At 50.4% G+C, this 15,393-nt stretch overlaps 3 protein-coding genes across 6 annotated transcripts in view; 2 read left to right on the forward strand and 1 right to left on the reverse strand.

Annotated features, from left to right (window-relative positions):
* Positions 1-4,721, forward strand: part of THYN1 (thymocyte nuclear protein 1) — an 11,615-nt gene extending 6,894 nt beyond the window's left edge. Inside the window, exons 1-8 of one of the 4 annotated variants that reach the window (XM_014941586.1) lie at positions 12-172; positions 817-903; positions 1,878-2,107; positions 2,579-2,647; positions 2,763-2,855; positions 3,525-3,620; positions 4,216-4,366; positions 4,477-4,721. In XM_014941586.1, the coding sequence (XP_014797072.1) occupies positions 861-903; positions 1,878-2,107; positions 2,579-2,647; positions 2,763-2,855; positions 3,525-3,620; positions 4,216-4,366; positions 4,477-4,523 (729 nt within the window). In that variant the 5' untranslated portion in view covers positions 12-172; positions 817-860 and the 3' untranslated portion in view covers positions 4,524-4,721. Of the gene's footprint in view, positions 1-11; positions 173-816; positions 904-1,877; positions 2,108-2,578; positions 2,648-2,762; positions 2,856-3,524; positions 3,621-4,215; positions 4,367-4,476 lie in introns of those variants that run through there. The other 3 variants (XM_014941587.1, XM_014941589.1, XM_014941588.1) reach the window with 3 other exon arrangements.
* A 515-nt stretch (positions 4,722-5,236) lies between these two features.
* Positions 5,237-15,294, reverse strand: VPS26B (VPS26 retromer complex component B). Its single transcript, XM_014941584.1, has 6 exons — positions 14,851-15,294; positions 11,572-11,728; positions 10,472-10,636; positions 9,784-9,959; positions 8,961-9,103; positions 5,237-8,407 (listed from the first exon to the last, which is right to left on the reverse strand). The coding sequence occupies exons 1-6, from the start codon at positions 15,071-15,073 to the stop codon at positions 8,261-8,263; spliced, it is 1,011 nt and encodes a 336-aa protein (XP_014797070.1). The 5' UTR covers positions 15,074-15,294; the 3' UTR covers positions 5,237-8,260.
* NCAPD3 (non-SMC condensin II complex subunit D3) overlaps positions 15,072-15,393 on the forward strand; it is a 29,479-nt gene continuing 29,157 nt past the window's right edge. The window contains exon 1 of the mRNA XM_014941560.1: positions 15,072-15,357. Within this exon, the coding sequence (XP_014797046.1) occupies positions 15,072-15,357 (286 nt within the window). The remainder of the gene's footprint in view (positions 15,358-15,393) is intronic.

Genomic DNA, 15,393 nt, shown 5'->3' on the forward strand with positions numbered 1-15,393 from the left:
CTTAATTTATTATTATTTATTTATTTTTTCTTTTTTTTTGCATAACGGTCACCCATTTCCGATTTTAGTCGGGCGAGGGGGGCGGTGTATTTCCTCCTCCTCCTCCTGCGCCGAGGAGAGAGCATCCTTCTTCCCCGCTCCGAGGAGAAGGGGGCTGCTGCGGCCGGAGCCGGTGAGGGGGAGCCTGGGAGGGAGGAAAGGGGGAAAGAAGCTTGGCACGGAAGGTGGAAAAGTTGATGCCACCCGCTCTGGCAGAAGGAGGCCAGCTCAGAGCCAAATAACTTCTAAAGGGGCTGCTGGCAGAAGGGGGCTGGGGTTGCACCAGCCTCTTTGCTGCCTTTCCCGAATGGGCTTTGCGTGTGTCCATCTGTGCGAGCGACAAGCTGAGCCAGAGGCTGGGCTGAGCTCTGGGGGGAAGCTCTTCTCCCCTTCCCAAAAGCACAGCTCCTCTTGCACGGCGGAGAGGGGCCACGCTTGGGCCGGGCCAAGCACTTTTTGGGACTTGGTCTCCGAGATTTGCACCAGGGTGTGGGGAAAAGCAGCCCTCCTGCTGGTGTCACAGAATCTTCTAGGTTGGAAGGGACCTTAAAGATCATCTTGTCTCCAACATGCTGAGCGAGGGTGTGGTTCCCCAACCAGTGCCAGCATTCGCACTGATAGAGGAAACGGCTGAGCCCAAGGAAGGGAATTTATTTACTCACCACTTTTACTGTACAGCTTTTACTCTTCTCTGTCTCGGGCAGCTCTGCTTTTTTTTTTTTTTTTTTTTTCAGCTTGCCCGAATAAGCGGTAATTCCTCCTTCTTCTCTGATCCAGCAGGTGCTTCTCAGCGAAGAGAAGATAATTCAAAGAGACCAGAGATGCCTTGGCCAAGCAGAAAGAGAGACAAAGGAGCAGCAGCAGGTCTGTGCTGGCATCCTAACTAATTCAGCATCTCTCACTTGAGGGTCTAAGCTATAGTGAAACTACAGACAGTCATCTTAACCGTCTGTCTTTCAAAGCCGTGCCTCTTACAGACAGCACTTCCTCTGTAAAAACAGGCTGAGCATCCACGTGTGACTGAGACTAGATGTTCAGGAGGGACAATGGTGTATTCTCAGCACAAGGTGGTTAAGAAAGGTAACTCATGCCCATTTATAAAGAGTTTTCAGATCTTACATGTCAGAGATGGTCAAAGCATACCCAGGCAGGAAGCTGATGTGGTACTATCTGCAAAAAAAACAAAACAAAAAGCAAAAGTCTTGCACTTGAGGCAACATTTTGTGGTGTTTCAAGTTTAAGATGAAAAAATTGCACAGTTGGCTCATCTGCTTAATCAACTCCAGCAAATAACCACCTTCCTACCCTTTAATCACTTTTTATTAATTATTTTTTTTGCTTTCTGGGTCCTGGAAAATATGGACCTCCTCTGAACAGGTAACACAGTGGAGGCTTAATCTAAGGCTTTCAGCTACTGCAGTAATTGAAATAGCTTGCTTTGCTGCTCATTTACCTGTTATTCACCTGACTCACCTAAATCAACTTCATTGCCTGCAGCTGATTTCTCAGCAATTAATTAAAAAAAAAAAATCAGCTACATTTCATGTGGGCAACATGGTCTATCTTGGCTTTTTTTAACTATGACTATGGTTTGTGCACACCACACACACACAAAAAAAATAATCCTTATTTCAGATGCAAACTAGAAATATTCAGAAACATTGGTGCATAATGCTCCTACCTTACCCAGAGCATCTGGGGTGCACCAAACTCCTGCTACACTCAAATCCCAGTGTGTGAAAGTAGCTTGGATGACTGAAAATGTTTCAGCACCAGTCCTTATCAGAAACAAAATGTGTTTTATCTGAATGGTCTTGTTTGTTGTTGCTTCTTTTAAGATAAAAAAGAGCCTGATGCTAAAATTGCCAAAACTGAGGAGGAGACTTCGGATAAGGAGGACGAAGAGAAGACCACTAAACCTCCAGCTGGGAGTTCCAAGTCAGGATGGAAGAACTGGAAGAAGACAAAAGAATCCGATGCCGGTGGGGAGGAAAGCAAGATAACATACTGTCATTGGCTTCTGAAATCAGAGCCAGAGAGCAGACTGGAGAAGGGAGTGGATGTGAAAGTAAGCACTGACACCTATCAGCAAAGTATAGAAGCAGTTTCACTACTGTCCAGAGCATTAGAGTCTGAACTCTGAGTTACAGGATCCAACAACTCAGATTGCTTGCAATTAACACTATTTTGTCTTTACTTCAAAAAGTGTCTATCTTCCTGGAAACAGAAAGACATAACGTTGTTCTCTGCCAGGTTGACAGCCTTGGGGTTTGATACTTGTAATAAAAGAGGAAATGGGGGTCCTTGGGATGCTTTGCTGTTGGTATCAGGGGCAGCATCTACTTCAGCTTCTGCATTCAGTGTCCCTCCTTTATGAAGGCTTTTCTTTAGCCCCTGTGGGAACCAGAAAAATGCATGAAGTTTGTTCTATAATTGAAGGAGTGACTAGGAGCAAATGTTTAGGCACAGGACAGGCAATAAGAGAGTAAAGATGAGACTGCCTCCCGAACCTAACGTGGGTTTTCATTCCATTTGGTAGTTCAGCATTGACGACTTGAAAGCTCAGCCCAATCAGACAACCTTTTGGGATGGAGTAAGAAACTACCAGGTAAGGAGCACGTGCCACAGATGGACTCACTGTTAGTTCTTGTTGCTAGCTGCTTAGACTGAAACCCTGAGAGCTTGATACAAAGAGCTCAAAGCCTCTCCTTTACACCCGACAGGCAAGGAATTTCCTGAGAGCCATGAAACTTGGGCAGCAGGCCTTCTTCTACCACAGTAACTGTAAAGAGCCTGGCATTGTTGGCATTGTCAAGGTGAGTGTTGCTTTCTCCTTCTGTGTTTCAGGGAGGGGGAAAAAGTACTAATGGGTGGGTTGTCAAACAGCTCATTAGCCCTGCTTCTGTCTGGGCACCAAAGGAGTGCAGAAGTTGGCCAGTCAGAGCAGCAACTCAACGGTTCATCCTACAACAGGGCTGACTCAGGGATTTTTCCCCAGAGAAATGGAACCAAACTGCTGTTTCCCTGCTGACATTTCAGAGTGATCCAGCCAAGCCAAGTGTTGCTCCACACTCTGATTAAAATCTGATTCACTAAATCCTAGTCAGCTGAGCCTGCAAGACAGTAGGGTAAAGCCTAGGGCACAGAAAAGCTTTTACTTTAAGAGGAGAACTCCTCACAAAGACTATCATCATCTACCCAGTTTTCCTGTGTTGTGTGTGCTCCTTCCACATTGCTCTCCTAAGAGGTGATGGTGCTTCACTGGGAGCTGTACTGTTCTGCAGTGCTTCGACCCAAGAAATGTAAAGGAAGGAAACGCATCCCATCGCTAGAATGGAGTTCAGGGAAAGCAGGGCTGATTTTTGCACCGGGATTATTCCTTGTGGCTAGTCACAGCTTGCACAAAGGCAAGTCATACCCTCTGCTGACAACAGTGTTTGGACTGATGGGAACTTGTCTTGCCTTCTTCTCCCCTTCTGCTTCAGATCGTAAAGGAGGCGTACCCGGATCACACACAGTTTGATCAGAAGGATCCTCATTATGATTCCACCAGCAGAAAAGAGAACCCCAAATGGTCCATGGTAATGTAGTAAACTAAATACAGCTGTTTTGAGCTGTGTGTGCAAGCCAAGCCAAGGTAGAAGCCTCTTTGCATCATATCACATATCTTCTTAAGCTTCTGTCCTGGCCTAGCTGCTGTTTTTCTTTTTTGAGAGAAAATTCAATCCTGAGTGTTTTCTATACCTTTTCCCCCATCTCTTCCAGAAGGCTGCCAAATGTGTCTCCCTAAATTTTCCAATCTTACTTGGCTGCAGAGCTGACCTCTGTGCAGGGCAGAATTCTGGGTTAGGAAAGAGAAGGAACCTCTCAGCCTACAGCAAAGCTGTAGTTTTGAGGCCCACTAAATTATAGGGAAGCGGCTGTTCCCGGGCTGGCTGCATCCCATATCTTAATTTTGTGCTGTCTGTGACAACATGAGTGTACGTTGCTCGTGCACAGCGCTACGATTCATGTCAACAGATCACCTGCCAAAAGTCGCTTTAGCCTTGAGCAAGGAGAAGTTCCCAGCAGCCATTTGCTTCGGTCTAACGTCTTTATCCCTGCAAAGTTCTCCTGTGCCATCTGGAGGCTCTGTCCGTCTCCAACCATGCCCCTTTGCTGCCCATCCTTTCCCAGGTGGATGTCCAGTTTGTGCGGATGACAAAACGCTTCATCCCCCTTTCTGAAATCAAGGCCCACCACCTGGCACATAAAGCAGATGGAGGCCCCCTGAAGAACATGATGCTCTTCACGAGACAACGTCTGTCCATCCAACCACTGACACAAGGTAAGAACCTCCTTTGCACTCTTGGTTCCAATCCCTCTGAGAGGCAGCCCTCACCCAGAGAACTCGGAAGCTCCACTGATGGCTTTCTCTTCCTTACCTTTTCAACGCAGAGGAATTTGATTTTGTCTTGGGCCTGGAAGAGGAAAAGCCACATTAAGGAAGTGACAGCAGCACAGCTTCTGCCCAGCCCGCTGATGCCTCCTCCTAAACCAGCATCACTCTCCAGTTTACTTGCTCAACTGCAGCAACAAGAACATGCCCGCACATGATTTGCAGCTACATGGCCCTTATTCTGACACACTGTTACTTTTTTTTTTTTTTTTGCTTATTTTTAAATAAAGCCTTTTAAAATCAATTGCAGCTCCTCAATTTTCAATAGGGGAAAAAATCTGCAGTTTACCTCTAGAAGGATGAAATGGGTACATCCTCCTTGAGGATGGTGACTACAGGATCCCGTGCTGTTCCATGTGCTGCAGAGGAACATTTTTCTGCAGAAAGGTATAACTCAGCTTCTGTCTAAAACAAGAAAATTTAGATGTACATACATATCCAGCCCGGTTGCTGCAAAGCAGATCGCAGTTACCCTCCTGCAGGTACAAAACCTCCCGTGTTATTTTAGTACTGACAATGGGGAAACAGAAGAAAATACAGCTTGCTTGCTCATTTTTAAGCTACGTGGGTCCTCCACCAGCACAGCTTCTAGGCAGTGACATAGCTTAAAGAAAGCCACGAATTTATAAAGATAACAAACTCTTTAACCATGTTTGGGAGGCTACACAGTATGGCACTAAAGGAAAAATGTCTTAATATCCTTAAAAGAACCAACAACCCCAGCCAGGCAATATAAACCATATCAGACAAACTCATGGACAGCGTTTGACAGCCAGGGCTGGCTCTTTTTAATTGGAGAGACAAAAGAACCCAAGTTTTTAAAACACAGCCATTGAAAAGACGACGAATTAAGAAACATGTAAACACAGCAGAGGCTTAATTACAGGTTTGCACTGCTTGGTTTAGTACTTGCACACTCCCCCCTGCCTGGCTGGGCCTGGGGAGGGGGAGGGAATGACCCAAGTAGTGAAGAGAACCCCCCCCTGCTCAGGGGACAGGGGCTGCTCGAGTAGTGTCTGCCCCTTACCCTGCTAATGAAATGCTTTATTCTAAAGTACCTTGTCCTGGAGTGACCTTAGGCTTCAACTTCTCTCTAAAGGTGCTCAGCACCTTTGGAGGTGCACCTCTAAAGATGCTCCACCCCAGACAAACAGAGGGGGCCTGGGGGGGGTAAGGGCTTGGAAAGGTCCATCTAGATTAAGTAAAAACGTGGATCCTTTCTGAATTCTGGTTCCACAAGTAGGGACACAGGACAGAGGGGCACAAAGTAGAAAAAAAAAAAAAACAACACCAAAACTAACCCAATGTATAGGCTCATGCACTTTTTCCAAGTAATCCCGCCAGAAGTGATGAACAGATGTTTAATAGAAATCTCCTTACAGCACACTGTCTTGGCAGACAATTATCTTACATCCAGCACCGATGCTGTTCAGCCAGTAAACAAAAAAAAAAACCTCCTGGAATGCAGAGACATCTTCATCCACGGGGTTTCTTTAGTACCACGTGGCCTACGGTCAAGAGGGATAGGCAAGGAAAAGAAAAAACAAAAAACACTGGGTGGGATGGGAGTTGAGGGAAAGCTAGAGGGGGTTTGGGGTGCTGCTGTGCTCAGCGCAGCCACGGAAAGGTCATCTGCTAACCCTGGAGGCTCCCTCAGGAGCTTCACTTGTCTCTAAGAGATTGTTTTGCCCCAGCACAGGTGGTTCCCCCGACACGGAGCGGGGAGTAGAGCCAGTATCAAAAGTAACACCCAGATTCCTTTGCCGTGTGAGCCTCCTGCCCTGGCCTAACAAGGTGGTTGTCTAAAGTGAGCTTTTGCTTCAGTCTTAGGAAGACACGGCTCCAGCCCATGGCACAGACTTCTCATGTAACGAAAAGCAAGCCACGTCTTCACTACTACAGAGCAGAAACATGATGTGACACGAGCACTCAGCAGAGATGAGATCGTTAGTGTCCTCTACAACAGAGCGAGACTGTCCAGCTCTACTAAAAACCACAACCTTACACGTGGCGAGTAAAAGATAACTTACTTTGGCAAGCAGAAACACACATTTATCACTGAAATACAGTAGCTGTCTTATTACATAAAAAGCTCCCCTTCCCACCCAGGCCCCGCTCCCTCCACCAGCACTGTTCCACTAACAAAGCAGGAGATACTTCCATTTCCCAGCTGCAAAACAACTGTTCTACATCCAGCTGTAGGACAGAGACAGAGGAGATTCATTCCAGAATCAAAAGGAAGCTGGACAAAACCCTAGCGAGCCACAAACTCATAGGGAAATACATACAAAACCCACTTTGATAGAGTTCTTATCCCAGCGGGCTTGTCTCTCCATCTGCAAGGAGCTCTAACCATCTGCTTCCTTGAAGGGCATCTAAAGAGGATGGATATTCTCCAGACTCGGTCAATCAACTCTACTAAGCCACATCTAATTTTTAATGGAGGAGTGACTCCCTTCTGGGAATGTTCTCACGACTCTACTTAGCTGAAGACTAAAAGCAGCTTATTTTAGAAAAGAAAAGACCCGCATTCAGGTTCTCAGTTCATGGCAAACCCTCAGACCTCACTGGTGACTTCAGCTTGGGCCTCAGGAACGTGTCTCTGGAACCAGAGAGCTCTACCATCCTTCCACCTGCAGCACACAACAGGCCATGAGCTTCTTCAAACAATTGCATCCACTTTCTGCCCTTACTAATCCTCATCCCGCAGGCATGAGGGGAGCAAACAAAACAATACACGTGTTTCTATACTGCCCTGGGTCCCTACTACAAAGCCTGCCCTGCCACAAGGACACAGACAGGAGGAGGGCAGCATGTGCAGCACCAGCCCCCTCTCAAGAGAGCCCCCATTTATTTCTCACCTTCCAAAACTATTCTCCAGACCCCTCAAGGCTGGTCTGCCCCTGTTCAGCAGCAGAGACTGAACCTCAGGGGGACTCAGGCAGCCACCAGGACAAGACTAGGAAGGCACTGCTCTCAGCCAGGAGCCTTCCTGCCCCCTCTTCATGCCCATCCAAGGGACCTTCACTGCTCTGCCCCAACCTTTGCCACCTCCTACTGCCTTTGCCTGCCTCGCTCCCTCCTACCAGCCATGGCTCCACAACATGGCGACAAGGAGCTCCCCGGCAAGGACAGGAGAGCGTGGTGGCTGTCCCTGCTCCACGGCAGTCCCAGCGCTGAGCCAACTACGGGATATAACTGTTGGTGACAAGGAACCCAACGCCAGCACGAAGAGGAAAGGGAGGCAGCGAGGGGATAACACCAAGCAATTCCAAGTAGGCACCTCAGTCTCTGACTCCCTCCTCTACCTTCCAGCTAATCGCTGTGTCATTCTCCCTCGTGAAGATTTGAGAAAAAGGCAAGAAAAACATCCATCCCACACAGCCCCAAAGCAACCTCCACGCCGCTGGGAAGAAGCAGCAGATTGAGCCTTCACTTGCTCTCTCCCTCCCCACCGCCACGCTGAGGGGCTCTTGGGGCAAAGAGGAGATCAGGCAGCTCCGCAGCCTCCGGACACACGCCTCAAAGCAGCCGACCCCAGAGGAATGTAGTTGATTGGGAAGCACTGAGGTACCTTCAACTCCTCACCAGCAGTGCCCCAGCTCGCCTCGCCCCCCCCAGTCCCCTTCCCACCCTCCGAGTCCTTTGAAGAAAGGAATTAAGTCAAAAACGGATATTTATTTTCATGAAGTCTCTGAAGTGTGGTTTTTTTTTGTATTTTCTTTTCTTCCTCCTCGCTGCTGTCCCCACTGGCTCCACAGCAGCCTTCCTCTGCGTGGCCTCTCACTGCCGGCCGTTGTTCTCTGCAGGCTGGCTGGGGGTCTTGGCCTCACTGTGGGAGGACGTCCCCTCAAACCTCTGGGAGGCGATGGCTGCTTGGTGGGACATGCTCTTCCTCACTATGTCTCCTTTCCGCCAAAGCACCACCTCCTGTAGTAACACAGCCAGCAGGGCTTGTCAGGGCTTGTGGAAACCTCCTCCTGGCCACCACCCAGACCCAACGGCTGAACCAAGCTGCCAGGCGAGTGGTGAGAACTCAAGCCCATGCTGGCGCATTCCACCCGCGGCCCTGCGCATGAGGCCACTTGCAGTGGCAAGTAGAGGCCTCGTGTTGCAGCCTTCCTCAAAATCTGGATCTGAACACGCTGGGGCAACTCACTGGAGGTCTAGGGCAGCTCTGCCCTATTGCCGTTGGCTACCACATTGGAATTCATAAGGTGAAGCACCGAAGCTCCACCACAGGGCAACAGAGGGGAAAAAGAAGTCCCAGACGGGCACCTTCTACATGTAAGCCCACCACCACGCACATCCCACCTGCATGGATCACTCCTAGACCCTCTTTGCACACTCCAATTTGCCTACTTCTTACAGATATTCAGTCAAGAACATGATTGTCCCCCATGGGAATCCCAAATTCCCAGAAGATCCCAAGTATCCCAAGCAACAGTCTACAGGTCCAAGAACTAACAGCTCTATTTCTCACCTGCTGTTTGAAGTAGCGTCTCTCCTCCTCATCAATCAGCACCAGATTGAGGTAATAGCGCACCGAGAACTTCTTATTGATGTCCCTCATCGTTGGAGTCAGCTCGTAGCCAGCCAGAAAGAGTCGGATGGGAATGGACTCCCCTACAAAAGCGCACAGAACCATCAGCACAGATATAAACTGGGACAGCACCCGCAAAACAAAATCTCGCTAGCCCACAAACTTTGCGACCCTTTCCACAAGTGGAGTAAGGTGACCTAAAAGGCCTCAATTCCCTTCAAAAATCAGCATGCGCGGTCCGTAGCCAGATCCTGCCCTCGCTGACAGCTATTCCATCTCCACTTTAACAGCACAGGACTCATCTGGGACCTGCATCAAGACGGCACTGCAGGAAATAATGAATAAGGTGACATTTTCCCTGGCAGGTGACTCTGCTGGGCAATGGAACTGGAAAGCAAGTGGCACAGGAGACTGGCACAGAGCTAGAACACCACATCTTTCTGCTCCAAGTTGCAGCAATGCCAGCTGGTGGCCCACGCCAGCAGTGAATTTACATCTATTCCTGGTCCTGCCACTGCTTCATCAAAAGAATTAAGTCATTGCAGCTCATTATGCCTCAGTCCCCCCTCATTGTACCAGAGAAGGAAAGGGATTGTCTTTAACCACCTGTGTAAACTGCTGTGAGTCCGCTAGTGAAACAGGATGCACACTACTACTGAGCACACAGACCCAGGTGAAGACACTGCAGGACTCGTTTTCCTCATATTCCCACCCCAGAAGAACTTCAGAAGAAGAATTCCAAAGGGTTCATCTGCCTCCTCACCTCTCACAGGTGCCCCATCCATGATCTCGTATTTAGCTATTGTGTCATTCTCGTGATAGACGTTGGGTCCGGTCCCCGTTGTTTCCCTCTTGATGATGTCTATCTCCATGTGTTTGATCTTGATTCGCACCAGCAGGAAGTAGATCTTCCCCACAATCACATCTTTTAAATGATACCTAGCAGGCACGGGAAGAAAGCACCACAGTCAAAATGCTGTCAAACTAACCCGAACGCTACGCTGCGGGGAGATTTGCCAGCATCAGCTGGGAAAGATGCTTTAGAAGTAGTTTAAACGAGTTGTTTCCAAGTTCTGTGCCTGAATTAAGGTCCCACTTCAGCTTATTGTCTGGTAAAGAGCAGATGTTATACTTTGAAAACACCTGGAAATACTGGTCTTGCCGAGGACACAGGGGATGGGAAGTTACTGCAGCAGCCTCAGACTGCGCTCCCAGCTTCGTGTGCCACAGCCACCGCTTCCCAGTCCTTGGTCCAGAGAGCACATCGTTGGCCAAGGAGAGGAACCTAAAGATCCTCCGCCAGGATCCAAGCTCTCCGCCAGCCTCGCTGGAGCGCAGGAACAAAGAATACCTTTGAGGATCACAAGACACACACACCTTGGGCTTCCAAACTGAGCTGTCCCCGTAGCAAATGGTTCTCCACAGCCACCAGCTGCTCTTGAGACACTTACTTGGACTTGTTATACTCGAACTCGATGTGCAGGCAGTCCTCGATGCCCACTTCCATCTTAATAGAGGAGTTGAGCTCTGGGTAGGTGCTCAGGGTGTGCACAACGATGTCCATCTCCTTCACCACGTCGTTCAGTCTGCGGCTGACGGTCGCTCGGAGGAAATACCTGCAGGGAGAGCCCCCCTCCTGTTAGGGCTGCACAGGCAGCAACTGAGACAACGCAGGGAGGGAGATCATAGAAACATAGAATCGTCTAGGTTGGAAGAGACCCTTGGGATCATCGAGTCCAACCATCTCCCCTACTCTACAAAGTCCTCCCCTACACCATGTCCCTTAGCACTGCATCTAAACGGCCCTTAAACACAGCCAGGGATGGTGCTGAGTGGGTTGTACTGGGCTACCCAAGAAGTCTTGCTGGTAGCCTGGCTGCTGGAGCAGCCAATACCCCGTTGTTGGAAAAGAAAGAAGGGAATTTCCAAATGGAAAAGCAGCCTCTTCTAAGACTCCTCTAAGCTTTCACGCATTTGTGAGCCTGAGTTACCTAAGGACCATTCTGGGGATCTGAGTAACACCTTGCACATGTTAAAACCACTGCCCTTTTGCAAGAGATTAGATCACACCGGTCTCCACAGGCACACCTCTCTGTGCACATCTCAGGATCTTCCAGCTCCCCCCTTCAAAGCCAGCGACTGGATTTCAAGTCAACTGGAGTGCCTGCATACAGTTTGCAACATAAGAACAAGGTACAAGCCAGGCATCTGTTTGCACATAGAGCATAATTAAAGTCGACAAGACTGATTACAAGGCAGCAAAAATGTCCCCCTTGGAGACAATTTCTTTTGGTGTCTGAATTCCAAAATAAATTAGAGAGTCTTCCATTGATTCAGAGGGGCTGATTTCTCCTGTCACTTAAAAGGGGGCAAGTTCCATAAAGCACGTGTATAAAAGCAGAGCCCACAAAGACAGCCTTTTACAACTTAACCCACCAAAATTCATTTGGAGTTACGTTACGAGCTTGCAAGGATGTCTGGAAAGGGACACTGCACACCAGTATCCTCACGGTAAATATCCGCACAGAACCAAGAAGGGGAGGAGACTCACCTCAACTTCACATTCTGCCCCGTGTAGGACTCGTAAGGTTTCTCCACGTGTGTGAATTCAAAGTCAAACGTCTGCGATTGGGTGAATTCACCAGGACGGGCCAGGTCTTTCACCAGAGACACGAACTCGTGGTGGTTTCCTCGGTCATAGTAGAGTTCTAGGAAGACAGAAGCCCAGGTTAAACAGCGACGCTTAATCCCACGTGACACAGTGAGGAAAAGCAGGAGGTTTCACAGCCTCAAGCAGCTCTCGTCCAGTTCACTGCTTCCTTCACCACTGTCCAGAGAACCTACCAGGGGAGGTCCTGCACTGCTTCACCGCTCTCCACCAGAGCCAAGTTCAGGCCAGAACTTTTCCTCCTTGGAACAGGAAGGAACAGCCTCACGTTCTACAACAAATCAGGAGCTTGACTTGCCTTAGAGTGACAGGGGTCACCTATTATCAATATTAACTATGTTCAGACTGTTTGGGAAGGGGAGCCAGCAGCTCACGTAATCCCGTCCCGTAACTTTCTACACAATACTCCAGGTGAAAGGCATTGCCGTTGTAAAAAGATGAAAAAACACACCAATGCTTCTCTGGAAGAGCAAAGAGCAACAGAGCAAAACCAAAGGGCTAGGAGGCTTCCTACAGAGTTTGGGTGGTCTCCAATGGCACCAAGGAGTAAGTAACAGTGGAGATCCTCACCCATTCTGTGTTGGACAGCACGACTACCAAGCGTGTGGGGAGGCAACTGAGTCAACTGCTCCAGCAGCCCCTGGATAACACATGAATGGCTGAAGGGAGCACGGAGGAGGGAAGAACATTGGAAGCACTGCTCAAACCAGCTCCAGTAACCAACGCGGTCACGTTGCTTCAGTTTCCCCCACAACCTTCTTGCGTCAGCAGGAAACAGCTACAGGTTTCCTCATTTAATGAAAGCAATCCTCTCTACACTTCCACAAAGTTTTCTGCCTTCAGACAGAGCGACAGAAATGTAAAACTCTGCCATTTCAATTAACAGCTCTTGTGTTTCACACAACCATCACTGCAACCTGCCCTTCCCAACCCCTGCACAGGAGCTGCGTGACTCCGAGACACCCACACGGTCCTGCTAAAAGGTAAGGCCTTGGCCAATCTGATCTGTTTAGATGAGGAAAAAAAAAAAAAAAAAACAAAAAACCTCAGTCATCAGACAATCATAATACACACAACTTCACTGTCAGCACTAAACCGTGCAGGGGAGGCTCCTGGGAGGTTTTATTAGAGCTCGCAGCGAGACTCATTCTCCGCTCCTTGAGATGCAGGATGAGATTTTAGCTTTTAAGTAATGTCTATTTCTTACGCCCCTTCGCTCACCTTATCTCTGTAATGGAAATATTGGCACTGGAGCACCCCTCGCTTGCGCAGAACAGCGAGTGCCACCGAGCCCTTCAGGCTGGGCAGGCAGGTGACATAAATAAACCCACTCTCCCTGCACCGAATACGTGTCCACCCAGAGGAAAGGGCTCGTTGATGTGACAGGGAGAAGCCACGTGCCACACGAAGAGAGGAATATATCATCTTCCCACACGACGCGGAAGGCAACGGCTGAATTTAAAGCAAAGGGGAGGCAAATGTCAGTATACGAAGTCCTCTGCTGCCTCGGAAAGGGCTCTGCAGCCGTAAGAATAGGAAGGATTGGTGTTTCCCACACTTCAGCAGACATGAGCACGTCAAACAGGTCAAAGCTGTAATTTCAGCTTTTCAGAGCGTTAAGGTTTCCAGATGGGAAAAAGAACTAAGCATCGTTTATGGTGGCACGCTCAGGACACAGTAACCGCAGGTGAACCGCAGCCTTAAATGGGTTCTGTGCTCAGCAGAGCAGTTATTCCGAATACCTATGGCTCAAAAGCCTCCCGAAATGGGGCTTCAGAAGCAGGCGAGACCACAGAGAAGGAGACAGAGCGGAGCAGGAAGCGGAGTTCATGCTTGATTTCCACTGATGATCATAATCAAGTATCAGGAGGTCCTAAGCTCGCTCCTGACGAGAGCTCCATCACTCCCAGGCTCTCCCTGCCTCTCCTCCCTTTCCTTTCCAAAAAAATCAGTGCCAACGACAAGCGAGACCAGCAAAACCATTCAACAGCAGTATCGCTGGGTGGGGGAAACCTCTAGTTCTCTTCCCCACACCGCACGATTTGCAATGCAAAGGTGGCAGGCCCCCAGCTCACGCGGCGATTTTGAGGGTTTAGACCCGAGTCAAGGCCACAGACGTGAGACAGCCCCGTGGCTGGGAAACAGCTTGGAACTTATTTTGGGTCTTGGGCACATCCGTGAAACACAGACCCATCTCCGCTCCCATGGAAGAGTGGGTGTGGCAGCTCCCTTTCCTCTAAGAAAGCAGAAAATTATTAAACCTTAAACAGGTTCCACGCGCAGATAACCACCGGCTTTTGAACAACTGGAGGCCACCCAACTCATCGCGCCGGGATGCGTGGTCACCCACCCAAAAAAGAATCAGAGAATAAAAGATGGAATGGGCCGAGCTGAGCCCGGAAAGCTCATCTGCCCAGGTAAAACACTGAGAAACTGGATGTGAGAACCCCTCCTGGACCAATTGGACCGGGACCTTACACGGGGCAGGGGCTGGGAGGTGTCGCTCGTGGTTTGAGGACGTTTGGGCAAAACCCATCCCGTTCACCATCCTCGGCAGAGCCATTGCTTCCCTGCCCCGATCCATTAGGCATGGAAGAAACGCAGCCAGCCAGCTCCTGGAGCTGCCCATAAAGACAGCCTGGAGAATTCCAGCCAGGAGAGCTCGGCATCGCTAGGATATCCAGGCTCCCACCTGCATCGGGCAGGATGGAAACCAAATTTTTACCCTGCCTCCAGGGGAAAAAAAAGGGAGCCGAAACCGGTGACCGAGCGGGAGCGAGAAAATAGGACGGGGAGAACAATGACCTGGAAAGGGACCGGAGTGCCCTCCCTTCCGCCGGGGATGGAGCACGGGCCAGGGACCGGCTTGCATCCCGGCCAGAATCAATCATCCCGGGCGGAATCAAATCAATCATCCTGGGTGGAATCATCATCCCGGCCGGAATCAATCATCATCCCGGGTGGAATCAAATCAATCATCCTGGGTGGAATCAATCATCATCCCGGGCAGCCCTGGGAATTCTCCCCGTGCCGGCGAGGATTTCCCTGCCGTGGGCCTGCGTGCCCACCCGGGCATCGAGGGACAGCCGGAGGGACGTGGCAACCCCAGGGAGCGGGGAGGCCACCGGAGGGACCGGTTTGACGGAGGACACGAGCTCTCACCGATCTGCCCGATGAACTCCACCTTGATGCCCTGATGCTCCAGCCGCTTGTTGGGGTACTTGAGGGTGAGGACCACCCGACCGGAGACGGTCTCCCCGTCGTAGAAAAGGAAGTATTTCTCCTTCTTGCCTTCCTCCGTCTTGTGCTCCACCCGCCGCCGGCTCTCGGCGTCGCTCAGCACCAGCTCCAGCTCCGCGCTCTGCCCGAACCCGAAGAAAGTCATGGCACCGGCCTCCCGGAGGACCCGCAGCTCCCGGGGGCGGCGGGGGACCCCGCAATGCGGCAGGGATAACCGGGGAGGGGGCGGCGGTGGGGCCTCCTCCTCCTCCCCGCCCGCCGCTGGAGGGAGCCCGGGGCGGCCGGACCGCCTCGCCGGGCCTGCTCCCGGGGCCGGGCCGCCCAACCGCGCATGCGCCGCCCGCCGGGAGACGGAGCCGGGGAGCCGGGGCGGCGGCGGCGCTTTCCCGTCCCCCGCCCCTCGTCGCCCGTCCCCCGCCCCGGGTTCCGGTGGGCGGATCGCGCGGGGCCGACGGGAGAACGCCA

This window comes from Calidris pugnax, unplaced genomic scaffold (genome assembly GCF_001431845.1).
Source record: "Calidris pugnax isolate Ruff unplaced genomic scaffold, ASM143184v1 scaffold97, whole genome shotgun sequence".
Taxonomy (NCBI): domain Eukaryota; kingdom Metazoa; phylum Chordata; class Aves; order Charadriiformes; family Scolopacidae; genus Calidris; species Calidris pugnax.

What these genes read in the sequence shown, in the direction of transcription:
- VPS26B (XM_014941584.1), bottom strand. Translation starts at nt 15,073, where the DNA reads ATGACTTTCTTCGGGTTCGGGCAGAGCGCGGAGCTGGAGCTGGTGCTG. An exon ending in GGAGTTCATCGGGCAGATCG is followed by an intron (nt 11,729 to 14,850) that starts GTGAGAGCTCGT and finishes CTGTCTTCCTAG; the next exon opens with AACTCTACTATGACCGAGGA. An exon ending in GGGCAGAATGTGAAGTTGAG is followed by an intron (nt 10,637 to 11,571) that starts GTGAGTCTCCTC and finishes CTCTCCCTGCAG; the next exon opens with GTATTTCCTCCGAGCGACCG.